The sequence below is a fragment of the Myiozetetes cayanensis genome, unplaced genomic scaffold (assembly GCF_022539395.1).
Source record: "Myiozetetes cayanensis isolate MyiCay16 unplaced genomic scaffold, myiCay2020 scf3, whole genome shotgun sequence".
NCBI lineage: Eukaryota > Metazoa > Chordata > Aves > Passeriformes > Tyrannidae > Myiozetetes > Myiozetetes cayanensis.
The window spans coordinates 40855386-40882689 of NW_026087521.1; the positions used below are offsets into that span (position 1 = coordinate 40855386).

Below are 27304 nucleotides of genomic sequence, written 5' to 3' on the forward strand. Positions count from 1 at the left end.
GTCCAGAGGAGTGAGAAGGACAGGAGCAGTGCTGTTCCTTATCCCCACACCAGTCCTCCCTCTGTCAAGGAAATGGGGGTTGTGAGAGTGGATGTGGTGCTGAATGTGTAGTAATCCCAATCAAACTGCACCAGTAACAGAAAAAAGAACAGGACGATATTTGCTGACCAATATGCTTATGTTTGGGAAGCTCTTCTCTAGATCTAGGAGAACGTGGCAGAGTTTTACTGCACTATCTGAAAGACTAGAGATTGTTTTGGGGGTGATTGTTTTGGTTTGTTTTTGTAAACTAATGGGGCTACAGATTATTGTGTTTAGTGAGTTCCACAAAGGGAATGGTCATTCTCTGTATGTTTGGATTCTTACTGAATAAAAAAGTAGGACTTATGGTAGTGTCCATACCTATCTTTCTACCCACTAGTTTTGCAAATGACAGTGAAAGAGTTGCCTTAGGCAAAGCACATCCTCTCTTGCTGTGTGGCTGGAGACACTTCTGCATGGGGAATAAAAGAGGATTATTTTGCATTTCTTTCTTTCTTTGTCAGTGCAGCATTTAGGTAAATATAGTCCTTGGTAGATAATCCCACCTGAAATCAGTGGGATGAATGTAGCTTGAGGCATGGAAGAATGGCAGTCACGGCAAAATAATAGCTAACAGGCCATGTATTAGTTGCTATAAACGAGTAAAGAAAAATCGATTAACCTATTTCAGTATTGTACCTGGCTATATTTTGTAGATGTTTCACTAATATACATGTTTACTTTGACAGTTACAGTCCATTTATGCCAGCTTTAGTCACAAAGGAGTTTGCTTTGTAAGTAGACCAGCTGGCTTTAATAGGGACTACCAACAGGAAGAAATTAATATGTAACTTGAGAAAAAGGATACCTGATCTACCCCCTGTTTATATTCTGTCACTGCCTTCCAGTCCTCAAAAACATTTTTGGGCCATTAGTATTTAGTGACTTTAGTCAAAACCAAAGCAGAGGAGGAAGACAGGAAGATTTTTCATTGTTGGTCAAGCAAGATACGTAAAAGTTGTCAGCTTAAAGAATTCAGGAAGGTTACAAAGAATTCACTTGGAGGAAATGTTTTCCTGCACGTATTAAATGAGCAATTCTATCTACAGAGGTGATGTGCATCATTTCTAGATAGTCAGAACTTGCTTTTCATTTGTTTTCCATATTTTTATTTGTCTTCCTACTAGAAAAACAGGATTCTGAGCCACTTCCCAAGTCACTTGGTAAAGTTTGTTACTCATGCAAGCAGTTAGCACATATCCCCCATTTCATAAATTATTAACACTCCACTGTAAAAGTAGCTAGAAGTAATGCAGGCAAAAAAAGTCCTGTTGTAACATTCCAGAACCTTGCTACTTATGATAGTTAGAACTTACCTCCTAATTAATCCTAAATACATTTATGGACAGTTTGTAACTGTCTACTGTGTGTCCTATGGTTTAAGTAGCTTTTTCTTTACCAAGTACTTTCATCCTCATGGTACAGCAATAAGATAAGAAAACAAAGAGTAACAGCAACAATATCAATGACAGAGGGTACAAGAAAGGAACAATTCACATGGAAACCCCCCAACAACAGGCAATACCCGATGGCTCCCTCTGCCACACTGCCCCCACTGCTCCCTCTGGCTCAGAACCAGCGTTACCCAACCACTCTCTCCAGCTCAGAACTGGGACCACTCCACCACTCCTTCCACCACACTTACTTGACTAGAAGGAACCCCTTTCCTCCCACCTCTGTTAGTCATGTGAGGTGGTATAGAATAACCTTCAGGTCCTAGACATGCCCCTTCCTGGCTACTGCAAAAATTACTCCTGTCCTGGTCAGAACCAGGACAGAGCCCATCTTTTTGCTTTCTGTTTGTCTTGACAACCGTGAACAATTTTTAGGGCCAACCACTTTCAGAAGCAAACCCTGGAACTTGCTGCCTGAACTCAGCATTGCTGGAGCAGCCAGCAAGAGAGCCTTGGCAGCCAGGGAACCTTGGCATACTTCACCGGCCCTGATGTCTCTGCTGATCAGGCCCACTGATTTAGCAATGCAGTATCAAGGTTGAACTGTGCTGTTCCTCAGAACCTTGTGTCTGCCTCTCAGATGTAATGCCTAGCTGAAAATCAACACGATTTTGGGTCTTGAAGTGGCTTAGATGCTGTGAAATATAAGTGGAAAGGAGAATATAGGACCTGATTTATGGTTTTGCTTGAACTGATTTTGAAATAAACAATAGTTTGTCATTTGCTCCTAGGACTTATATTATGTTTTTCTCAAAAGATGAGTATTTATAAGAAGCCTGTGGTTTTTATCTTGTAGAAACTGGAGGCAGAGGCAAATATTGCTCATTTATATTCCTCCTATGTGGTGAATGAGACAATAGACCTGTGGAAGTAATAGTGGGAAATAATGTAGTTGGAGACTAGGATTATAATACATCCTCTAAAATAAGAAGTGGAACATTTCACAGACAGTATTAATTTTGGCAGTAACTAAATTTGAAGTGTTTGGTTTTAATTTTAACTGCATTTTGTCAGTAATTAGATAGAGGTTATATGCCTGCATTTTATTTGAGCTTAAAGCTAGAGAGTATGTGATTTTTTCACGTATGCTTTAAGCTCTTCTAATATTCTTTGTAAATTTAGGAATCTTTTGCAAGTTTAATGCAATGTTCATCATCTTAACTTTTTATGTATTTAAATAACTATTTATCCCTTACTGAGTGAACATCAAAGTAGTTTATCTCAGAAGCATACTCATCAAAGTGTCAACTGTATTCAACTAAAAGTGGTTTGTTTTTTTTTAAAAAATTCCTTTAAACTTTTTCCTGACTTTTTTTAATCTGAAACTAGAACTAGAGACTCATAAATCTAGTAATTTTTGTACTGCCAGAAGCCACAGTGAAAACTAGCAAACAATCAGGACCAATTTCACAAGGAGAAGAGGCAGTGTCATGCCTTATTAAGATTTTTTAGGTTATATCCCACTTCTTTTTCTCTTTCTTCTACCAAACCTCATAACAATATAAATAAAAAATGAATTATTTGCTGGAATTCAGCACCCAGTCTTGCATCTCAGTCAGCTTGGGTTATATATACGTGAGAGAGAGAAAGAGAGACTGACAGACAGACTGACTGTTAATGGAAACAGATAAAAGAAAAAAAGTCTTTTGGAAGAGAAGTAGAAAAAAACCCAACTTTAAGTATCAAGTAATTAATCAAGACTGGCAGTATTAGAGCATACAGTGAACACAGAAGATTAATTTGTAATAATTACAAATAAAAATAATTTTAATCCCAAACCCACAAATGTTGTACACTTACCAAAGTACTTTGTGTTGTTGAAGTTGACCGAATATTGTTACTTTTCTTAGTATGTTAAATTATTTATTCCAGAACTCAAATAAGAATGGAATTTCTTTGATAAATTGTTCCAAAATTGTGTGGGTTTACTTTTTAAAAAATTAAGAAGCAGCTTAAATGTCAGACCAGGCACCTCATTTATTTTTCTGTTAATTGTACTGCTGTCAACAGAAAACAGGATCAAAATATCATAATTAATTTTCCTTGGAGTAATGACAATCTATAAAAAGTTTTACTCTAAACAAGATTCAGATTATAGAAAATTTAGAACATGTTATTTCTATCCACATGATCATACTGCTTGCCATTTGCAAGATACTTAACAGTAGTTACAAAGCTTGGTGCCATGCCAAAAGGTATCCTGAATGTTATTCCATCATTGCTCACATTACTGCAAGTACTAACTAAATGTAGATTCTGTTACTATTAAAAGTGATTTTCAACCTAATCTGAAGTTAATCGGGAGAGAGTTTCAAAGTGAGGTCATGTGGTGCTGTTAGGATAGATTACAAGAAAAAGAGGATATATACCTCCATTCTGTTAAATCCTAGCCCAAGGTAGCAAACAACATGGATGGTGGTTATTTCTTTATCTAACTGCCTTTCTCTTTTCTACCCCTGAAGTTTGCTGGTTTAATTCAAAAAGTTTTTCTGACATGTTGAAGGATAAAAAAAATCTTCTCTGATTAGAGACTGGAGATGGAAGAAGTCTAAGCTCTTCGCAGTTCAAAAAGCTATCAACAGATAAAAGCATGGAGGAGGAAAATTGCTGGAGGTTAGAGAAACTACAGATAGATGCGATGCTGCTCCCACCTAAGAGAAATAGCCACATTTTCCTAAATATTTTGAGTTCACAGAATCATAGAATCAACTGGGTTGGAAAAGGCCTCCAAGATCATGAAGTCCAACCCTTGATCCAACACTACTGTGGTTACTAGACCATGGCACTCAGTGCCACATCTAATCTCATCTTAAAAACCTCCAGGGTGGTGAATCCACCACCTCTCTGGGCAGGCCATTCTAATATCTCATTACTCTCTCTGTAAAAAATTTCGTCCTGATATCCAACCTAAACCTCCCCTGGCAGAGCTTAAGCCCATACCCTCTTGTCCTACTGCTGGTGGTCTGGGAGAAGAGACTGATGCCCACCTGGCTACAGCCTCCTCTCAGGTAGTTGTAGAGAGTGATGAGGTCACCCCTGAGCCTCCTCTTCTCCAGACTAAACAACCCCAGCTCCCTTGGCCTCTCCTCACAGGGCTTGCGTTCCAGACCCTTCACCAGCCTCATTGGTCTTCTCTGGACCTGCTCCAGCACCTCCATATCCTTCCTCAACTGAGGGGCCCAGAACTGGACACAGCACTCCAGATGTGGCCTCACCAGCATTGAGTGCAGGGGCAGAATCATTTCCCTGGTCCTGCTGGCCACACTGTTCCTGATCCAGGCCAGGATGCCACTGACCCTCTTGGCCACCTGGGCACACTGCTGGCTCACGTTCAGCTTCCTGTCAATCCAAACTCCCAGGTCCCTTTCCGCCTGGCTGCTCTCCAGCCACTCTGTGCCCAGTCTGTAGCACTGCAGGGTGTTGTTGTTGAGTTATATTACAAGGGACATTTACCCCTGAATAATAAGGTCTGAGTCTCTACTCTGAAATTACTAGTTTTTAAGGATTTTTAAATCCTTCTGGTTGGTTAATATATTTAATATATATTAAATCCTTCTGGTTAATATATTTCTATATGCTTTTTTCAGTTTTCTAAAACTTTAGGAACACTGTAATGCTTTGTGCCTTCAAAAAGCATATAATTTGCATTCATGTCAATGGTGTCCAGACCACTTATTTCTCAGAAATTTGTGAGTGGTTGGTGTAAATTGTAATTAATAAGGATGTTTGTCTTAAAAGCTAAGTTAAAGCTCATGTATTATGGAACTGAAGGTATTCAGTATAATTTTTAATACCTCTTCAGTTAGTAAAATTGCTTAGAACATAAATACTGCAGGAAAAGTGTAACTGTTGTAAGTGCTTAGCTGTACAGTGAATAATCTAGTGAAATAGCAAGGGAACTGGTTTACGAGACACATGTCAAGTGCTAAGTAGTTAACTTTATCATGCATTTGAAAAACACCTGCTTATTTCAAGTCAAGAAATGATGACAGGCTAAACTTGAATTACTTAAAAATACCTCCATCGTACTCTAGCCACTTTAAAAAAATTTCACAGGCTAACATTTTCTCAACTGAGGAAATGAATCTTCTGGTTCCCAATTAAGTCAAAACAAAGCATTTAACATCTGCTTTTTTGAAGTCATATGGATGCACCTGATCTCTATGAATTCATATTTTTACACAAAATAATTTTTGCACTGAATTGTTAGTAAGAGAGTGGTTAAATCTCTGACATACCAATTGGCATATTTTTCTTTGTTACCTGAGTTTTGTTTTCAGTCTTTGTTTTCAAGTTACTCTTGGTAGTAACCTCACTCTCTTTTCTGGTTTTCTTTTTTTTTTTTCCCTTATGCAGAGGATTACTACTTCAGGAAAACAGCAGGTTTTCAGAGGCATTGCATTACTATAAACTGGCAATTGGAAGCAGACCCACACTAGCTTGTAAGTATTTCAACTATACAAACTGTATATAATACTGACTATAGTTTTATAGAAAATTTTCCTACTCTTTAATAACACTTAATTTTTCTCAGAAGTTTTTAATTCAGAAAGCAAAAGGTGAAATTGTGCACTTGAAAGCAAGTGTTTATTAGTAATCTAATACATTTAGTGGGGTACAAGGAAGAAGCACATAATTTTGAAAATTTTGTACCTTCAGTATTAGATCTTCTATATATGTATATATGCATATAAATGTATTTATGTATATGTATATTTTTGTAACATTTCAAGCAGTCGTGTTATTGCTTAATTCAGTTCTAGTAAGAAGAATGAAGTGGAGTACCCTGCCTAACCACTGTTTCTTTTTCTCCTTACTCAGTTTTTATAGCCAGTTTCTTCTTTTCTGTCTACTTTTACCTCTCATATGTTCACATGTTCATTATATGTTTATCTATAATGATAACATAAACATGGGATCTCTACCAGATGCTACTTTGAATTAAAACAGTAGATAACGCATAACAGAACTCCACTGAAAGTAAAATTTTTTTCCCTCTTCACAGCTGCCTATTTAAATACTGGTATCATCCTGATGAACCAAGGGAAGACAGAGGAAGCCAGGAGGACTTTTGTGAAGTGCTCAGAGATCCCTGATGAAAATCTGAAAGATCCTCATGCTCATAAAAGCTCTGTTACCAGCTGTCTTTATAACTTAGGAAAACTTTTTCATGAACAAGGACACTATGAGGTAAGACTCCAGATTTGTCTGTAATATCATGATAAAACTTTCATACATAAATAATATCTACTACTTCCACCTAGACTTTCAAAATGCATCATAGGCACACATTTCACCAAATCAAGATTAGCATTCTCTACAGAGAATATTTAATCTCTACAGCCACAGATGTGGTGGTATTAATTAGTGTGGTATTCTCATGTCAGAGTCAACATTAGTATTAGTCACATCTGATATGTGTAAATTCATTGGTTTTGGCTTTGAACCTGTAGCTGGTATGCAAAGGACATAACCTGATTACAGACCAGTCAACCTAAAGTGTATTGGCTTTATAATTCCAAACAGAGTACGTCCATCCTTAGCTGGAAAAATGCTATTATGTTTGCTTTTGAGTCTCCAAAAATAAGAGCCAGTTGAAACAATTTAAAACTTCAGTGATTAAAAACATCCCACTATGTGCTATTTTCAGGTAACTTGACCTAAGTGCTAAAGTGGGTTGGATATTTTTAACATAACCATATGCTGCGTCCAAGCCATCCCATCTCATTTACATGTGCAAATGTGACTGTTGTGATTCCTCTCCATTTTCCCTGATGAATTTACTAAAACTGGACATTCACTTGAGTTTTGACCTTTGGCAGTATTTGAAAGAAAGTCATTGTTTCCTGGCATTGCCGGTAGAGCTGTGTGTGGTTTTGATCCATATAAGTGTTCCTGACCATGACAATTACCTCAGCTGTTTAAGATGAGGCATGCACAAACTCTGCAGATTCTGTGTCATCTGTCTGCTACATCCAACTCTGTCAGATGGCTGTTACTAATTGGTTAAAACACAGACAGCTAATGCACACATACAGGGAAGAGAACAGCAGCATGTTGTCTGCACAGCTGGTGTAGAGCTGAATGGTTCATATTCTTAAAATCCCTTGCACCTCAATACCTGGGAGGGACTTTAAGAATATAAAACATCATATTTCTGCCTGGTGGTCATTGCATTCTTGATTTGCTCATACTTCTAGGTTTTAGTGACTATTTGATGCAGAGCTAAAAAACTGACCAATAACCATCCAAAGTGCTGAATGAGTAAATGTGTGATCAAGTAATTTAAGGTACAGAATATTTGCAAGGGGATTCCTATTTTGGCATTCTTGACTTTATAATGAATCTCATTCTTTCTGTAGAGCAGACTTCAGTTGTGAGGCTTATGTTTTGTTATTATTTGGCAGTAGACAATGATTTCTTTATTTTTAGGTCACTTAGCGTAGCTTTTTCTTCAGAAAGTTCTTTGTCAGCAATTTGATATTGCTCCATATTCTTTGACAGCCTACAGAATTTTATATCTGCTTATAAACTCATCAGTCATTAAGGGGTATAAAAAAAACATTCTTGTTACTTCTACCTGGGAAAAGAGATGCATTATTGGAACTAATCTGATCTCTTGTCAATAAGCTTCACTGAATTTGGTAAAATTCAGGTAAAAAAACTTTTTAAAAGGAGAAATTTGAACTTTGTGTGATATTTATGGTGCTGTTGTGTTTTCTCTCTGCATCATTCATTTGGGGAAGGAAGATAATTTGGTTTTACTCTATATGTGAAAGTATGCTTTTGAAATTAGTGTTTTCCCACTTGTGTGTCTCTTTTCAGGATGCCCTTATGGTTTACAAAGAAGCAGTACAGAAAATGCCAAGGCAGTTTGCACCACAGAGCTTATATAACATGATGGGTAAGTGCATTGTTAATGCTTTAGAATGATATCTGAGGAGTCAGGCAGGGTGAAACAAAAGAGCTTAGCCAGGCAACTGGTGCTGAAATGAATTAGCTAATAAACCCCCAAAATAATTACCTTCAGTAGATACAAGTCAAACTAGGTTCAGAGCTTAAATGTCAGTAACTTCAGTGCTGGATGAGGCACAATAAATGATGAGACTATTAGATACTGGATATCTTGAAGAGTGTCGATGCAGCAGTTTTACATTTAGAATGTGTGGATTAGTGCTTTTCTCTGCCTCCAGAATGTCTCATCTACTATCTTGGAGGGCCAATGTGCAATTCATACTTGGTGTTTTGTTTTGGTGGTTTTTTATATCTCTCATATAGTCATCTTTGAAACTTTATAAAAAATGAAGTGAGATTGATTATAACATAAAATTTAGCATGGGGAATTAGTTTTTGAATTGCTTTGCAAACCAACAAGGTGTCTAAATGGGCCCTCAGAGGTGGTTGTACTTTTTTTTTAAGTTTTGCCAAAAACTTACTTCCCAGCTGATGTACTTTTGGTTAGATATCTACAGTGAGAGAATTCTTCTTCCAGCTGTCTGTCCTTCAAAATTTTAGAAGAGTCCCTTGAGTACTGCAAGAAACATCAATTTTGCTGTGAGGTGTTTTATTTAATTTCAGCTCCTCATATTCTGCCTCACATATTTATACAGGATACATTAAACAGATAAAAGAAAGAAAAAAATATTAATTACTCTTTTTAGTACTCAGATCTGTAAACAAGTGGGTAGCTTCTTATTGTTCCAGAGATGTTTTTAAGTGAAATTTTCTCTGAAAGGACATGCGTTTCTGCTAAGCAACCTCTCTGTCTGGCCCAGTACTCTGTGAGCTCCTCTCATGGACAGAAGAGGATATGAGAACCTTTACTTTAAAGTAGTTCAAAGTAAAGAAATTAAAAATATATGTGGAAACAATTAGGATCAACAGGAAGCATATGGGTTTTTTTGTGGTTCCTGCCACCAATGCCTAATGTACAAGAGAATGTATTGATTGATACCAATTGGTTTGACACAGGAGGCACCACTCACTCTTCTGTACTTATTCAGAAAAGGCATCTTTTAATAGCCCCTTAAAAGTACTAGGGCACAGGGAAAAAGTGAAATTGTAGTTGTAATTGATGCTATGTATTTGAAAAATGTAGATGTAAATGCTAAATTAAGTTCTTCTCTTGTCATAGTGACAAAGTATTTAATGTCAGTAACAGTCTAAATACTTCCTTAGCAGTTCATATGGTTCAATGGAGAGTTACTTCTCCCTGGACAATGAACTTTATCAGGTTGATGCCAAGGGCTAAAATCTGTAAAATGGACAAATTGATTATTTCATGTACTTTTATTCATAGTGAGTCTTAGTGAAATTACTGCTTTATCAGTTTTATTTATCAGCATTTGCTGATAGATTTGGTATTATCTGTATTATCAACAGTCAACACTGTGTAAATTAAGTCTCTGCTTACTTTTGGACACCAACAGGGACTGCTGTTGTAGTATAGGTATCACTCAGTCACACCTATAGTGACTGCTGAAGTACTCTTGCATTGTATTTCACAGATTATTCTGAGTAGGAAGGGACCCACAAGGATCATTGAGTCCAACTTTAAGTGAATAGCCCCTATGGGGATTGAACCTGCAACCTTGGTGTTATTAGCATCATGCTCTGACCAACTGAGCTAATTTCAGGATCATTGCAGTGCTTGAGCAAATCCTCTGAAGTTTGTCTGCCCTCTTTCTTGCAGATATGTATTTCATAATTCTGATCAAAGTGTTCCTCAGAAGTATAAAATTTGAAAAATTGAAACAATGCTGTTTCTAGCATGATGGTTTTCCCATTACAAAGCAGGGCCTGTGCCACCCTTTTTCTTTTCCCATGAATAGATGGAAACCCTTTAGATGGGGTCCCTTTAGAACCACTATGACCTATAAGTTTCTCAGGTTTTTATTTTTTTTGCCCATTGGTTACTTTTTTAGGTTCAGGAGGTGTTTCTCAGCTTCCTTTGTAAGCACAGTCCGTGACATCCAAGTTCACTCTGTTCCTGAGATTTGCATTTATTAACTCACAAAACCTTAGCAAACACAAAGACTAGCTCAAGTCCTTTGCCCGGGCTTGGCTTCTGCTATATTTCCTCCCGCTGTTCCTTAGCTCATTCTCCAGCTTCTGCTTCCTTTATGCAGCTACCAGCACTTCATGGATGTCCTAGCGGCATAACAAGCTGCAGTCAACTGAATGTACCTTAGCCCCTTATGGAGCTCTGTGAAGTTTAGCTTATCATTAACACAGGATATATTTGTGTTTTGGTCTGCTATTGTGATGGCAGCTGTTGCAGGGAAAACAGCACTTGCTTCACACTGGTTGCTGAAGTGTTGCTTGTAGGTTATGCTGCAAAAGCAATCCGAGAGGCTGCATAATGAGTTGGATAGTGACTTGAATTGAATGCAATGCAGCTGTATTAACAGGACTCAGACTGATTTGTTCAAAGCTGTCCTGTATGTGTCTACATAAGCCTACATGGCTGCAGTTAGTCTTTCCTACTTGTAATAGTATAAAGGTTAGATGACAAGACAGAGCTAGGTAGCTATGCTTCTTTATAGTGTGGAAAGGAAACCATACCTCTGGGGATTAATGAAGCCTGTATAACTTAGAAATCTATTTTAGATTATAAAAATAATCCCCTGCAAACATCCTTCTCTTCTAAAAGGAGCTGAAATGACTAGCTTAGACTTAGTAGCTTAAGTAGGGTGAGATAAATCCTAAATACCTATTCAGTCATCTCCTTGCATTGGGTGTGACAGGAGAACAAGGCAACTGCATCCATTATCAGGTGTGCATCCACTTTGCAGCTCGTATTGTGTCACGAAGTATCAGAAGGCCGACTGGGTTGTTAATTTCTGTTTTGATGTTCAACACAAAATTATAAACATGTTCACTATAACACTTTCTTTGATAAACAGCGTTACATAAACTTGTCTGCTTACTTCTCGGCTTTAAAAGGGAGACCTTTAAAGTGGAACTGAAATAGGCCAGTCCTGTCTCGTTGCACTTGCAATCTGTCTGAGCTGTGCCCACTCACTGTATGCTCATTGGTGGGGAGGAAGGGGGAGAAACTGGGGAGTGCTCCCCATCTGCTTAAGATCTAGTAGAAGGAAATAGTCCTTCCCCATTTCCCCACATGTGGAAAAAGTCATCACAGCTTGTCATGAAATCCAAGAATAGTTACAGTTTGAGGATTATCTGCTGTGGTTGTTATTGAGGTTAATGTATTCTGAGTCTCTGGCAATGTCTCTGCTTGGTTGAGTGGCGCACATATTACCACATATTGGCATATGATAAAAGAAAACAGTGCTTCCTCTCATTTTTTAAAATTATTCAATCATGTAGTTGAAGATTCTTTTGAGTTTTTTCCCCCTGTATGATGTCCATGACCTATTTGAAAGAGAATAAACAGGAGATAAACTGTTTAAACTGAATTAGGTTTGAACTCCAGCACTCTGAGTGCGGTAGTATTAACACTCCAGCAGTGCTAAGCCTTTACACCACCTGCTTTCCCTGTTTGTGTTGCACTTCTTTTCCTGTGCTTGCTTCTATTGGCCTTTTGGTCTGACAAGCCTAGTGGCTCATTCCTCTGGTGTGTCAGTCTTCCTGACAGACTCTCATCCTTTAAAGCGCTAAATAACTTGTCTCTTTAAGGGAAAAAGAAGTATTGGGGCTCAAGAAGCAAACCATCCATTTGACTTTGCATTTTATTCATGGTACAAAAGACAGGGCCAGAATACTGGCATCAGATGTTCTACGTTTGTGCATATGAAAAGTTACAGGGAAGATTTTGGTCTCCTGTTGCCATGATTTATTTTGCCAGGTGTGCAAAAACTCAGCTAAGGAAACCATATGTTTCTCTGGCTTTGTACCAAGAAATAAAACATTTTCTTTTTTTTTTTTTTTTTTAAATTTTATTTTTAAAGAACCCAGAACAGCTAAAACTTGAAACTCTAAAACTAGAATCAAAATAATTATTCAACAAGCTGTATAGTGTTGGCTTAGTATTTATTTTCTCTATGTCATATTTCTTTGATGTAAATTAAAAAGTACATGCTAAGGTTACACAGATTAATTTGCTTGGCATGGCAACTTGCACTACAAAGATCAGAGTCCAGCTCAGCTGTATTAAGTAGGTAATATATTTTGTTTAAAGTTTCAATTAAAGCCTGAGGTCAAAAGATAAAATGGTCTCGGTGGGATCTTGAATGTTTTAATGCCAATATTAGGATTGCTTAAGGATCAGCCTCTGCTCTAGATGTCTTTTGCATTCCTTGAAATCTGATATTGTACAGTTGATTGTATTACATTGCTTTTAAAACCACACTAGCCCACCTGCTACAGTAATTCATACTCCTGACAGTTAAGTGGTGTGAGGTGGACCATGGAGGCTTTATTTTAATACCAAGCAGTAACAAGAAAGATGTTAGGGTGGCATTGTTCAGGTTTAGGTTGTCAGGATACTGTCTTAAAGACAAATGTCTTGATTACATTTCATCTGCCCTTGCTAACTAACATCTGAGTTTCTGTTTTCAAATGCGTTTGATGGAAAGCCTTACAAACATTTTTTATGGGAAATGCAAATTACAAAAGAAGCTAACATTCCAGGAGCGAATACAGCTCATGATGCACAAATTAAAGTTTAGATTTCTCATTGCTAATCTTCTGCATTGCACATGGACAGAAAACAAATCATACATAAGTGTACAGACCAGAAAAGGGGAGCCAGATTTTACATCTGGCTGTTGCAGAGCTTTATATCGTAAGTAAAAAGGCTTAGCATGCAGAGAGATTTCTGTTTTGATGACTATAACATAACTATCACTTTGATTTTGCTTTTGGGTGGATGTGGCTGTTTCTACAAACCTGTTAGTATTGTTAAGGCTCCTATCCCATTTACCCCTTGCTCCAATTAAATGCTTTCTTATTGAAAGCATTTATTATTATTGACTTATCTTAAATATTGTTTAGAACTCCAATAAACCCTTTTGCTGGTATAGTTTTACTGTTCATGCTGTGCTAGACTTAATTTTTGAGATCCAAAGATGATTAAGCAGTGATGTACATATTCCACATCCTAACTTACCCAGAGTATGGTACCTGCACTTGTCTAAGCTCCAGTCATCAGTGTGCTTCCTATGCATCTCATGAAGCTTTGCTTTTCTTAATAAGTGGACATTACAAATTATTTTTTCTTTTAAAACAACTTTGATTCATAAAAAAGGATTTTTTTTTCTTTCATATGTTTATTTTATTGCGTGTTCCATGGAAATAAAAATGAAGTTTGCTCCAATGGTGATGGAAACAAAATACTGTGCTTCTTCTCTTCCCCACCCCCATCCTGATACTTTAACCCTTCCTGCTCTGAGACTTTGCAGACTGGTAAGTTTATATCTGGTAGTTTAGATCTGCTGCCCAAAGCTAAGTAGCTGAGTGCTGCATCCAGTTAGCAGCCAGTCACTAGTGGTGACTCTGTACTGGGGGAAGTCCTGTTTAGTTTCTTTATTGATCATCTGGGTGAGGGGATGGAGTGCACCCTTAGTAAATTTGCAGGTGATACTAAGTTGGGCACAACTGGATCTGCTAGAGGCTAGAAAGGCTCTGCAGAGGGATCTGGACAGGCTGGTTTGATGGGCTGAGGCTGCTGACATGAAGTTCAGTAAAGTGAAGGGCTGGATCCTAGACTTCGGTCAAAACAACCCCTTGCAGCGCTACAGGCTGGGGGAAGAGTGGCTGGAAAGAGGCCCAGTGGAAAAGGACCTGGGGGAGTTGGTCATCAGCTGTCTGAACATGAGCCAGCAGTGTGCCCAGGTGGCCAAGAAGACCAAGGGCATCCTGGCCTGTATCAAGAATAGTGTGACCAGCAGGACCAGGGAAATGATTGTCCCCCTGTACTCGGCACTGGAGACACCTGGAGCGCTGTGTCCAGTTCTGGGCCCCTCACTCCAGGAAAGACATGGAGATGCTGGAGCATGTCCAGAGAAAGGCAACAGAGCTGGTGAAGGGTCTGGAGAGTAAGTCAATGGAGGAGCAGCTGAGTGAGTTGGGCTTTTTAGTCTGGAGAAGAGTTGGCTCAGGAGAGACCTTATTGCTCTCTACAAGTGCCTGAAAGGAGGTCATAGCCAGGTGGGGATTGGCCTCTTCTCCCAGGCAACTAGCAATAGAACAAGAGGAAATGGCCTTAAGTTGTGCCAGGGGAGGTTCAGATTGGACATCAGGAAGAACTTCTGCACTGAAATGATTGTCAAGCATTGGAACAGGCTGCCCAGATAGGTGGTGGAGTCAACAGTCACACTGTTCACAGTGCTGGAGCTTTGTGTCTTTACTCTTCATTGACTGAAGCAGCCTAGGAAAACTGAAATGGTTGTCAAGCTTTGGAATAAACTGCCCAGGAAACTGGTGGAGTCACCATTGCTGGAAGTGTTCAAGAAACAATGACATGGCACTTGATGCCATGGTCTATTTGACAGGTGGTGTTTGGTCAAAGGTTGGTCTGTGATCTCGGAGATCTTTTCCAACCTACATGATTCTCTGATTCTGTGATTCTAAATTCAAATCTCCAGTCTGATTGCAGTGCCTCCTGTTTTTTCATTTTGCTTTGAGGGATTCAAGCTGGGTATGAAGGTGGATTTCAGAGGTGGATTGATGGAAAGGGTAATGAATGCAATGTTTGAGACCAGGATTTTTTTTTCTCCAGGTTCTGAGATTTTCTTAGTTTTATCTTTTTGGATTATTGATCTATAAGTTCATGTCAGATGCTTGAGTTTTCTTAGGCAATATTCTGAAAAAGCTGAGTCTAAGCCTGAAATGCATTTACATTTTAAACATACGAGGTTTTATATGAAAATAAGTATAATCATGACACTTGCAGATGAAAAAGAGGTCTAATACTGAAATTTGACTAGATGGATCTCAGCTAGGCATGTTTCTAAGGGAAAGTGATTCTATTAATAGTGTTTTAAAGAAACCTATACTGGCATGAAAATGAAATCATCTATCTCATGTGAGCTCAATGCCTTTGTCAGTATACTTCTTTCACTGGAAGCCTTTGTACAACAGGAAACAGCTGTGCAAAGTCCATGCTGTTCCATGCTGCATCTGATTTTGTTTTGCCTTTCATTTATATCTGTTTTCTACTTTGAGTATTTTCCTTCAAAAGTAGCTTAGTGGTCTAATTAAATCAAAAAAGGCTTGCTTTGGCTAATTGAGGTCTAAAAGAGTTTGTTCAGTAACAAAGTAAAATGTGGATTTGCCAAAGAAAATGTGGATTGACTCCCATCCATTAAAAGCCCTCTTAAAATACAATATATTCCTTGAAATCTTCAAGGAGATTGTTCTGTAAAAGTTAAAAAAAACCCAAGGAGAATATGCTTAGTCTATGCAGAACTTGGTGCTCATTATGTTCACATGCTTCAGCTGTTTCAGAGAAGATGTGCATGCACTGCATATTTATAACCAAAACTATTAATCTTTTACAGTATATCTTAAACATCAGTGTAGTGTAATATCAAGCTGTGCTCCCAGATTTATTATGTTATTTTATGCACTGGTACTGAAGGGAAAAAAGAAGGAAGTCATATATCTAGGGAGGTGCATTTATGGGAAGCACATCTGCAGCCTTGATTTGTATAAAGCTGCATAGTTGCATTATCAAAGACATAAACTCCTTGTGGCATACAGGGTTGCAGACCTCTCCATCATTTTCTAAGACAACTTTTTCATATTCCCAATTCAAAGTACTGATGGAAAAATGAAATTTAAATCCTAACTGTGTGTATATATTAGAGATTTTTCTTTTCAAAGGACATCTCCTTCTTCCTTTGTACTTTGACATCTGGTGTCTTGTCCACGCCAAATTTTATATTTTCTGTATTAAATTTTTACCACCCAGAAGTTTGAGGAGCGTTGTCTCCTCTATGGAGATAATTTTTCAGTTGTCTTTTCAGCAATATCTTTTGGGGTCCTAAAAGGAGAACCACTGGAGGGACATATCTTCTTAACTGGAAAATATGGGTACAATACATCTGTGGAGGCACAGTGCTTTTGCATCCATAGATCCATTGTGCTTGCTCATCAGAAAGTCTAGCATGCTCCCTGCTAGGACATGGCCTTTGCTTGGTGTGATTACATGCATCTGAAACAGGATAAATATGAAATCAGTAGGTGAGAGGTTAATCTAGAACCATGTAACATACACTGATGTAAATGGTACCTAATTTTAACTTTTAACTATGTGTGATATGTATTAGAAAATCTTGTGTCCTTTTTTTTTTTTTTTAATTAAAATCACATTCCACTTAATTATCCAGTAAGAAGTTAGGCTTTCATGGGAAATAACTACTAGCAAGCTAATATTTTATTAACATCATTATTTAATATAAATATTTAATGTTTATTATGATTGTTATTGGATTTTAATTATTGTTACTCATATGTTAATTAAATATTGTTATTTATAATTATTTTCTTGGCATCATTTTAGTGAGGAGGTTTTGGCTGTTTTGTTATTTTGTTGATTTAATTGTTTATTTATTTATTTTGAAGGATTATTTTTAAATTCCAAGAATTCTGAGAAAATATGGAAAAATATTGTAAGTGAATGGTAGTCTTGCAAGTGATCTATATGGCAAATAAAATCCACCTGAGTATAAGGATTTTCATTACAGTGGTGTAAAGCTAGTTGAAAGGTATCCCATTTCTCACTTCTTTGAAAATATTAATAGAAGTTCTAATGAACTTCATATACACTTCCTTAGTGTTTCAGTTGTGTATTAATGTTCTTCTTACACTACATTAGTAAATGAAAGTTATAGTTTAATAATCTATACTCTTTCTTGCAGAATAAGCCAAGAAATGCTTCATAAAACTCAGAAAATATTAACTGAACTAACCCCCTTAAAAATGGAAGCAGTTTTAAATTACTGATTTGTCCCATTTTACTCCAGTCTGCTATTGAATTTATTGCCACCACTCGGGGTGCAGGCAACTCTGCACGTGTCTGTGTGTTGATACAGATTAGGGAACGGAAATAAGTGTCAATTTATGTCTTAAGGTTTCCACTGCCATGAATTTCTTTCTCCGTTGTTGTTATGTCCGTTGAACTTTATAGATCTGACAAATTTCGTTAATAAAGTGTCAGTGTGTGATCTTTCAGATCTTTAGCATGAATTTTGAAAGATTTTGAAAAATAAATAATTGTTAAATTAAATACAGAAACCTGCTTATACGTGTGCTGTTGGTTTACATATTTTCTGCTGATGGACACTGTTATCTTTCTGATGGCTAAATTCATTTGTGTTGCAAGTTTATAAAAATGCTGATTGTAAATGGCAAATATTGTTATTCTTATTTTAATCTCAGACGCACAAATACACCCTGAATGGCAGAAGTCAATCCATACATGTTTTCTCTGATATTGTTGGAAAATTATCTTAAAATGGAATATCTGTTATAAAATTGCATCAATCTAATGCATAAAATCACTTGATTGATCAAGCCATTGCTTGATTTTATTCTGGTTTTTGAGTATGGCAGTGGTAGGAACCATTTTCAGCTTTCAACTTACTTTGATTTCTTTTTAGATAAGGGTATCACTGTGAATCATTTATAAGATGCAATTAATAACAAACCCCCTAACAGTATCTCCTTTAATAATGTTCTAATTACTTATAATATAGCAATTCTTGATTATGCAGGGGTTATAGGCAGAAAATCACCTCCTCAGAAAAAAATGATCAGCAATAGAGAATTCCCTGCAAAGGCTTCAGGGGAATACAGTTTCTTTCTCTACAGTTTGACATTTAGATTGATATGTTGTAGCTTTTTTTGTAGGTGCATCACTCAGAAATAACCTGTAAAGTAGCTAGCCTGTAAAGCAGTTGAGTTCTTAAAGCCTATTAAAATTTGAATTTGCCAGTATTCCAAAGATTTTAATCTCTTCTTATATCAGAATCCATCATGGAAAATAGATGAGAATTTTGGATCTATTTGAAATTTGGCAGTACATTCAGCCTTTACTACCAGTAGATAACAGCTCCATCTCTTTTGGCTGCTTACATTACTTTTTAAAGCATCTTCTTGTTAATTACTTGAAACTTTGCCAAGCTGTAACAGGTTGGGCTGGAATTTTCCACTTAAAGAAAAGGACAACAATGGATTCCTCATTTCCTGTATGCTAAAGGAAGCAGAGGCCTGTGGGAAAAATAGCATGCAATCAGATAATTAAACATTCTGCCATAAAGTGTGCAGCTAGGGAAAGGAGTTGGGGGGAGCATATAGCTTGACTTCTGGCTTCTTCCATCCTTTCAGCACTTCATGACTTTGTTTTGTGCATATAGAGTATAATGTAATGTCACTTATTTTTGAGTACTGACATAGTGAAACAACTGACTGTGACGTTAATATCACTGAATGTGATCATGGGTTTTGGGTGTGCTCATGTTCTTTTGGGGTTTCTTACCTGTTTGGATTTTTTTAATTCTAATTTGGCCTGGGTTGTTTTTGTTTGTTTGTTTGTTTGTTTTGTTTTGTTTGTTTTGTTGTTTTTTTTTCTGAAAATTGTTCTTTTCATTTGGCCCTAAACAGCAGCAGAATTATTTGAGTACTGAAACTGAAACATCATCTGCTTCTGTGTGTATAATCAGATATCCAAGACCAGTGCATGAATACAGAATGCTCTGTAGATCCTTGAGTTAGAAATCCTGGTCTGCTGTATTTACAGGCTTGCACCGCTTTTTGGAAAAAAACTCTGTATGTTCATAAAAATCATGTTGGCTTCCCTCAGCCTTAGCTCAAAGTGACTTCTGACTCTATACCATGCTCATTTTTATCTGTGGGCTGTGGCTTGGTCATCTTGCATGCACTGCACCCTAACTCCTGAAACTCTACACTTATGTTCTACATTTTGCCTGGGATCCAGATCCTCTGGTGACAAAAACAGCCAGAAAACCCCTTGAAAAACTAAACCTCACTGGGCCTTGTCCAAGTTTCTCTCATCAAGAAAATCCTCCATAGCCTCTGTAAATACTTGATAGTTCCTTATATGAGTTCCTTATTTTACTTCTTTGAGCATCTTTTTCTCAGAGTTTTGGGGGTGTGTTTGTTGGCTTCAAGCTTGAAAAAAGAACGTTGGTCCCTCTCTCTCCCTGATGCCTTTACAGTTATTAATTTACATATAGTGCATAACTGGGGGCAGTGATTCACCTGGAGGCAGACTTAGCTGACCTTTACTTAGGTCAACTGTAGTCCTCTTTTGATCCTCCAGTATTAGCACCCAATAAACTGTAACTTCATAATTTTGGGAAGATATATAGTTTCAGGACTGTTTTCTTAAACTTCCCTAGTTTTTAAAACAAAATAGGTTCTTGATTTATTGTGATTAAATGAAAATATTTTCCATCTTCTCCCTGCAATTCTGTGCTTTGCAATGTAGACTGATGGAAAAGAAGTAACTTTTCTGCAGTAGATGTGATAAAATTTCTGTTACTTTGAGACTTTTGACTGAAACTTAGCATCTGGAGCTCTCTCTGGCAATTCTGTTCCAGCAAGGGTTTTATCTCAACCATGCTCTTTCAGCACTAATAAGGTCTTAACTCAATATCCTCATTCAAGCATCTCTAGGGCTTTTTTTTTTGCATGTGTGTGTGTGTGTCATTGTAAGTGTTCAAATCACTTCATCTTTTTCAAGATTTACACATTTAAAACATAGAAGATTATAAACAAATTATGGAAGCCCTGAGATATTTTGAATATTCTCACCAGCATTTGTTTCCCCCTGTAGGAGAAGCCTATATGAGAATGAGCCGGCTGCCAGAAGCAGAGCATTGGTATGTGGAGTCACTGCGATCCAAGAGTGACCACATCCCAGCCCATCTCACCTATGGAAAACTGCTGGCTCTGACGGTGAGTTTATCAGCAGCTGCTGGGAACTGGTCCCAGGCACTTAGAGTAGGTTAGGGAAAGGGACAAGAAGGCTTTGGCCTGAAAATTGCTTACTGCCCTATTTTTCACACTCTTTCAGTCATTCCTTTAATTAGGGATTTTGACAGTATTGGGGTTTTTTGTGAGACATTGCATCTATTCTTAAACTATTGCCAACTCTGTGCCAGAAGAAAACAGTTATAATGGCATAGGAACTTTATACTGCACAATAAGGAGTTGATAAAGCCTTATCACAATTAATGATATTAATAAGATATTCAGCCTTTGGCTCAGGGTTGTTGTAGCAGCCTATGGTTGGTTACCACCTATGCTTTGTGAATAACATGACTCATGCTTTGAATTTACACTTCTTTAGGAGTATCTTTTTGAGCATGTGAAAAGAACTACTCAACTAGATAAAGCTTATTCTAAAAAAAATCAGAAGAGTTGGGCTTTTTTATTTCTGTAAAATTTACTTTCCTTTTGACTGTATTTCCAGCTAAATTAGCCCCATATGATAGTTATAGCAGAATGCCAGTCCCTCCTTGGTTTTCACACATTTTGAAGATGGAAATGAATTTTCCATTTTATTCACTAAATTCTGTTTTAAAACTGCTTTTCATTTTATGTTTCTCATTCCGATTTCTCTGACCAATATCCTTTCATTTTTATCTATTCTACTTTTGCTTTCATTGTTCATTCTAGTGGGTTCATATTTGCTTTCTGTGCTCTACTGATACACCTCTGTATGGCTCTTCAGTCCTTGTGCCTCAGTTTGAGTATCTTCCTCAGCTTTTCACCTAGCAATAAGCTGTTTCTATGACCTTGATTATGAGTTGCCTAGTCTTCAAGCAAAAAATGTCCTTTTACACAGGGTAAATATCCAGTGGAAAACAACAGCTCATAATTAATTTCAGCAGATCCATTACTGCTAAAAGTATCTGATTTTGGAAAAGGAGAGAAATTAGAACAGAAGTTTTCTGTATGAGTACAGGTGACAGCATTCTTAGAAAGAATTAAAAAGTGGTCAGTGTTATCATGTAATGTCAAATACAGGGTTTGATTAAAAGCTACATGGACAGGAATTTTTTAGCTTGTAATAGAAGTCAAGATGGTGGTGTTATATCTCCACTGCCTGTCAATTCCAGCTCCTGAAAAGGCATTTTTTTGTTACAATTTCCAGTTACAGTTAAAATTGCTGGGATATCGACAAATACATGTGCTCACTGATTACCTTCCTCTGGAATAGAACTGCAAGTAAGTTAAACAGGAAAATTTCCTAATTTACCTTGCTTTACTGGCAGATATCTTTATATCTACATCTAAAAATAATAGGAGAAAGTCAGATACTGGTTTCTTATTAGCAGATCTTTGAGACAAAAGTTCTAATTTATTGGAACTGCTGTGGGGAAGTCATGGTTTAGGAATGGTATTTCCCAATTTAGTGTTCCCTCTGAAACACTCAAAACCACGTACCACTCGCTCACTCTGTCCTCTCCCTCCCCCTCCCTGCTGCAGTGGAATGGGTAAGAGAATTGGAGACACAAAAGGTAAAGATAAGAGATAAGAACAATTTAATGGAAACAGCAATGAAAACTATCAGTATCAGCAGCAATATTAATAACAAATTGTACAAGAGAGGTGAACAATTCACATGCGAATGCTCACCAGGCAGAAGCTCTGACCACATCCGACCATGCTGCCAAGCTCCATGACCTGGAAAGGACCCCTTCCCTCTCCCCAGAAAATAACATAAGGTGGTATAGAATAACCTGTGGGTTGTAGCCATGCCTCTCCTGGCTACTGCAAAAATTAATCCTGCCCTGGCCAGAATCAAAATGGGAAGAAAATCCAGATCTCTTTTTTTTTTTTTTTTCTCTTCCAAACACCCCCCTCCTACCCCAGTACTCTTCTAGTTAATTTTCTGAACTGCTGAGTGTGTGAAATATGAGGTCTAGTAGCAAAAGTCTTGCACTGATTCTGGGAAACAAGGTCTCACAGTTTTCTTCAAAATAGCAAAATCCCCAAATCCCAGAACTGTACAAACACAGTGAGCCACTAATTTTTTATTTCTTTTATTTTGTCCCCTCATTATGAAAGTGCAAGTATAGGATTAAATTATTATTTGGAATTAAGTGATGAAAAATCTATGTCAACCCTTATAGTAGAATTTAACTGTTTGCTTTTTCTCCAGGGATATAAATTCAACATATGTATGAGGTAGATTGTGCCTTGAGCGTCTGAGCTGTGTTTGTGGAAGAATGTGTCTCATTAGCAAGGAGGAGAAGAGCTGTATACACCTTTGAACACTGAAGGTTGCACTGTGATAGGCAATAAAATACCTTTCTTTTCTCAACACACACTTGCTTACCTGTACTTACTCTTTGCCATAATTGTAGTCTATTCTCGTCACATTTGTTTGTTATCATCTCTTGGAACTTTTTTCTTTCATTACTGTTGCTTCTTCTCATATTCATGGCAATATGTACAGATAGGGTTGATGTCCATTCTACTAACAGCAGCATAAGCTGATGTCCTGTTGACTTGTAGGACTTCATAAACATATGGCAAGGCAACATATTAATGACAAAATAATTAGAGATGGCAGAACATTTTTCAGGTGGTTATTTCATTTATGAAAAATAAGGTTCCTTTATCTTTGGTCTATTGAAAATTGGCATTTATTTCATTGAGTTCTTTCAGCTACGTCTGAAAAGACATTCAACGGGAAAATGGATAACAAAGAGATTTGGCAGTAAAATATGGATTTTTGTCTCCATGTTGGTCACTTTTTCTTAATCAGTTTTGCAGTCTGCTGTCTGCTCAGTGATTCACATTAAATAAATTTTGTCTAGTTTCTGATATACTGATGTGTCCTAGTATTAGTTCCCATTGCAAATATATGATTGCTGTAACTGACGTGCTTCCTGGAAATCTTCATAGACTTCCTTGGGATTCAGATTAGAGCTGCTGCCTTTGGCATAGTTGTTTCAGCCCATTCCCAACTTGAGGTACCACTGTGATTTATTCTTCTGTTATATTTTTCTACCTAGGCTCATGATCACTTTCTCACAGCCTGTAAATTTGGGAGAGAGAAAAGCCCAACTTCAGTTAGTTTTTGGATGTTAGAGGAGGGACATTTGAGAGGCTTTTTTCCCCGCTTCTGTTGTAACCAAACATTCAAACTTTTTACAAACCTGTTTCTGAATATAAGTGCTGAGACAAAACTGCTGATAACACTTCTCTGTGTCTCTTTTCCGGGAGAGAAATATGAGATAGTTGATGAAGTGAAGGGTGCACATAGATACTAATACAGATAGAAAATTTTTCTCTGCCAGTGAAGGTGGGGGATGAGGGAGGAGAGGAGGTAAGTTTCAGACAAGTTCCCAAGTTCCAGCCAAAGGCAATTCTAATGTAAAACCCCCTAGCAGTAAAGTCAGACCTATAAAGTTCACAAATTCAGATATATTTTACTTCCTGACTTTAATTCCAATGAATTGGCTTAATTTTAACCCCAGCTTTTCTGCACCCTCGAGTCTGTTGCCAGTATGAATGCTTAGTAAAAGCAGCATGAAATGGAATCATAGCATCATTTATGCTGGAAAAGATACAAGAAATGCCAGGTGAACTTGGGCATGCTGCTGTATATGCAGGAAAAATCAGACCAACTTAAGAGCTCCAGAAGAATTTACAGTCCTGTTACCTAATATCATAAGTCACAAGAATTTCTTAACTCCTATATTGGATCATGTTATATGTTCATATCTAAAAGTTACAACTCACTAAGCTACAGTTGTCTTGAAAGTACGTTAGGACAGCATAATTTAGTGTTTGAAAAACATGATTAGTAACTCAGCTTGTAGAATAACTGGAAAATAGCCAGTTGTCTGGGGCTTAAGTTTGTGCTTCCTTTTTTTTTTTCTGAAAGAACATGTAGCTGTTAAGAACTGTAGTACTTTAGCATTATGTGTTTTTCATACCTTTAACTTGTTAAGGTGTTTAAATTACTTGTGGAATTTAGTTGTCAGTGTGACACGTTAGTTGACCTATCCAATCTCCTGGTAGCACAGCAGCTTGGTACCACAGCATTTGAACCTCATCCCTTGCTTGGATAATTTATTTCTGTATCACAAAGAAAAGCATAATTTTTAAAAGGCTTTAAAATTGCAAGGCTCCCTGCTTTCAGATAAAATAAGTCTGTCAAAAATGACAGTACCAGGTGATGCCTTGAGCATGTGCTGTAATTTATTTTCCATTATATGAGTAGATCTTCTAGAAGAGAAAGCACTGTCTATCCTCCTAAAAAAATCATTTACAAGTAAGGCTTTTAACTTTTTTTCCTCCTCTTACTTCAGTAGTCCTAAAGAGAAGACTTAAGAAACCCTCCCTCCTAATGTCTGACCTCTGTGCCATCAGTCAGTGAATGATTGTTATGATAGCACACTAGTCTGAGAAGCTTTATTTCACTTATAAATAAATGTTTTGAAGTTTTATCTGTTTTGTGTGAACTTGAGCTCACAAACCACCCTGTGTAGCTTGCAGCAGTGCCTGTAATTGCTAGAGTATTTAGGGACAGCCTCATACTGTAACTGTTTAGCATGTTGTATCTGGGAAATACAGGCTTCACTATATTTCTCTGGAAAAAATTGCACAGTGTTTTCTTGCATTTTACATGGCACCACACAGTGCTGTTAATCTCCTATTTTTTACTGGCTTGGAAAATCACCCAAAGTGCTGTAAGAAAAATTTCCTTTGCCTTGTAAAATTTCTGTGCTGCAGCTCCAAACTATTAAAGTCAATAATAGTCGTCCTAGAAGACTCCCTAAAATCTAAAATATTTTATTTTAAAATGTTTTCTTCAAGGGAGTTTGGGAAAAAACAGTCATAGACATAATAGAGACAGGCAATGTTTTGGATTAAAATAAAAGTAACAGGATTGTGACACTCAAGTATCAACAGTGAAGTTTAATGCTTTTCTTGAGTTTCAAAATAATTCCTCCTCAGTGGGTGACCATATTTTTTCCTGCAGTTGTTTGTTGTTTATGTTCCTGACAGACAGAAGGCCAGAGAGGTATTCTACCATTTTTGGTTGGTTGTGAAATACTCAGAGTGCCGCTGTCAAATACCCTACTGTATTCAGTAATTGGTGTAGTTCTTGACTGTCATCTCAAAATAAATATAAATAAATGACAACACAGAAAGAAATGGAAGGTAGGAAGAACAGAAAAAAAATGGGACAGCAGGGGAAAATGGGAACATAGTGCAATGAATAGACTAATTCAGCATTTACTATTTCTGTAATTACTTGCTGCTGGTGTTTCAGCACAGAAAGGAAATCTGCATTTCTGTTGGAAAACTCTTGTCATATTGTAATTTTTTTAATGTCACTGGTTGATTTCTGCTTTTTTTCTCTCTCTAGATTTACACAAATTGGAATAAAACAGGAATGAGGGAGAATAGTCATGAAGTCAAAAGACTCGTGACCATTTTTAAGACATAGCAATTGAAGTGTTTTATGTTAAATCTAGGTATGATTTTCTAGAACAGTTTATCTCTTCTTTAGTAATCAATTCCTTTAAAACAGACAAAAATATTTTTAGCAATACTTCAGCAAATGATAAATGCCTACATATACAGAAATCTTTAATTTATGAAAAGGCATTATCTGAACAGGTCAATTTAATTAGATCAGCAAAGCTGTTAGGTATTTCATTTTGGGAGACTAAATCCCTTGGCTGTAAGTACTGCTTCTAGGAAGAATTTTTTAATGAAAATTGGATATTTCAGTTGAACTCACATCATAGAAATGTGTAGATGACATTGAATCCTGGAGAATGCCCTCCCTAAGAAATTGAGTTAAACCAAGCAATAGCCACTGCTGCTTTTCTGACTTGTATTCAGTTTGCCTTTGGAGGCTGATGCAAGCACTATGATTTTTCTTGCCCCTTGAAATCTCTGGAGGGTTAAAACTGATCCAAGCACAAAGTTTGTATTTAGTTCTGAATTTGGAAAAATTCTAGAAGTTGTTTTCATGTTGGTTTCCAGCCTGCAAGCAATTCACTTGTAGGGGGTAGGAGGAATGTGTTTCCCTTGTCAATGTGAAAAATCATGTTTATTGACTTAAGAACTGTGAGCACTATATTTTTAAGGTATGGTTATCTGGTATATCTGGATCTTTAACACCTCCAGACTGAATGACAGGATTTCCGAACTACAAAATTTCAATAGCTGACATCTATAGAGCTTGTATTTCTTCTGAGGTTGGCTGCATGCCATAAGTATTGCATCCATAGATATACTTTTCAGTCCCCGTAGGACATATGCTTGGCTGCATGCCAGTTTTAATAGAATTAATTGTAAAGCAGAGCATTTTCATTTAAATATAACATATCTGTCTAGTTCACAAATGACTCTGGAACAGGTATGTAGGCACATAACCCCTCACTAACCTCCTTTAGGGATCTCATCTTCTGTATCGTGTTTCCAACTTCCTGTAGACAGGAAAAGGGGAGCCCTAAACTTCTCGCTTTGCTCGACATAAATTTAAAGCTTTTTATAGAGAACATTGCTGACACAGGATGAACTGCTGTCATGAAGGAGTCACAGAATTGTTTCAGTTGGAAGCGACCTTAAAGGTTGTCTAGTTCCAACCCACCGAGAGAGAGCTTTTTGTTTTGTTACATGGTTGAATATAGCTGCTGGTCACCCGTAATTACTCTTTGTGTAGTAATTTTGTCAGTAATCACAGAAAAATGCATTATCTAGGCCAAATTTAGCTTTGAAGAAATTCATGGGACTAAATGAAAACAGTACATGAAGATAGTGAATTTATATTCTACTGACTGGCCGGTGAAATATGAGTA

The 27304-nt window shown here is 37.2% G+C and overlaps 1 protein-coding gene across 2 annotated transcripts in view; it reads left to right on the top strand.

Annotated features, from left to right (window-relative positions):
- TMTC2 (transmembrane O-mannosyltransferase targeting cadherins 2) overlaps positions 1 to 27304 on the top strand; it is a 244734-nt gene that overhangs the window by 166342 nt on the left and 51088 nt on the right. For both annotated transcript variants that reach the window (XR_007629963.1, XM_050324145.1), the window contains exons 5-8: positions 5892 to 5977; positions 6541 to 6725; positions 8361 to 8439; positions 20302 to 20423. Coding sequence is in view for 1 of the 2 variants with exons in the window: in XM_050324145.1 (XP_050180102.1) it covers positions 5892 to 5977; positions 6541 to 6725; positions 8361 to 8439; positions 20302 to 20423 (472 nt within the window). In the remaining variant the exon portion in view is untranslated. The remainder of the gene's footprint in view (positions 1 to 5891; positions 5978 to 6540; positions 6726 to 8360; positions 8440 to 20301; positions 20424 to 27304) is intronic.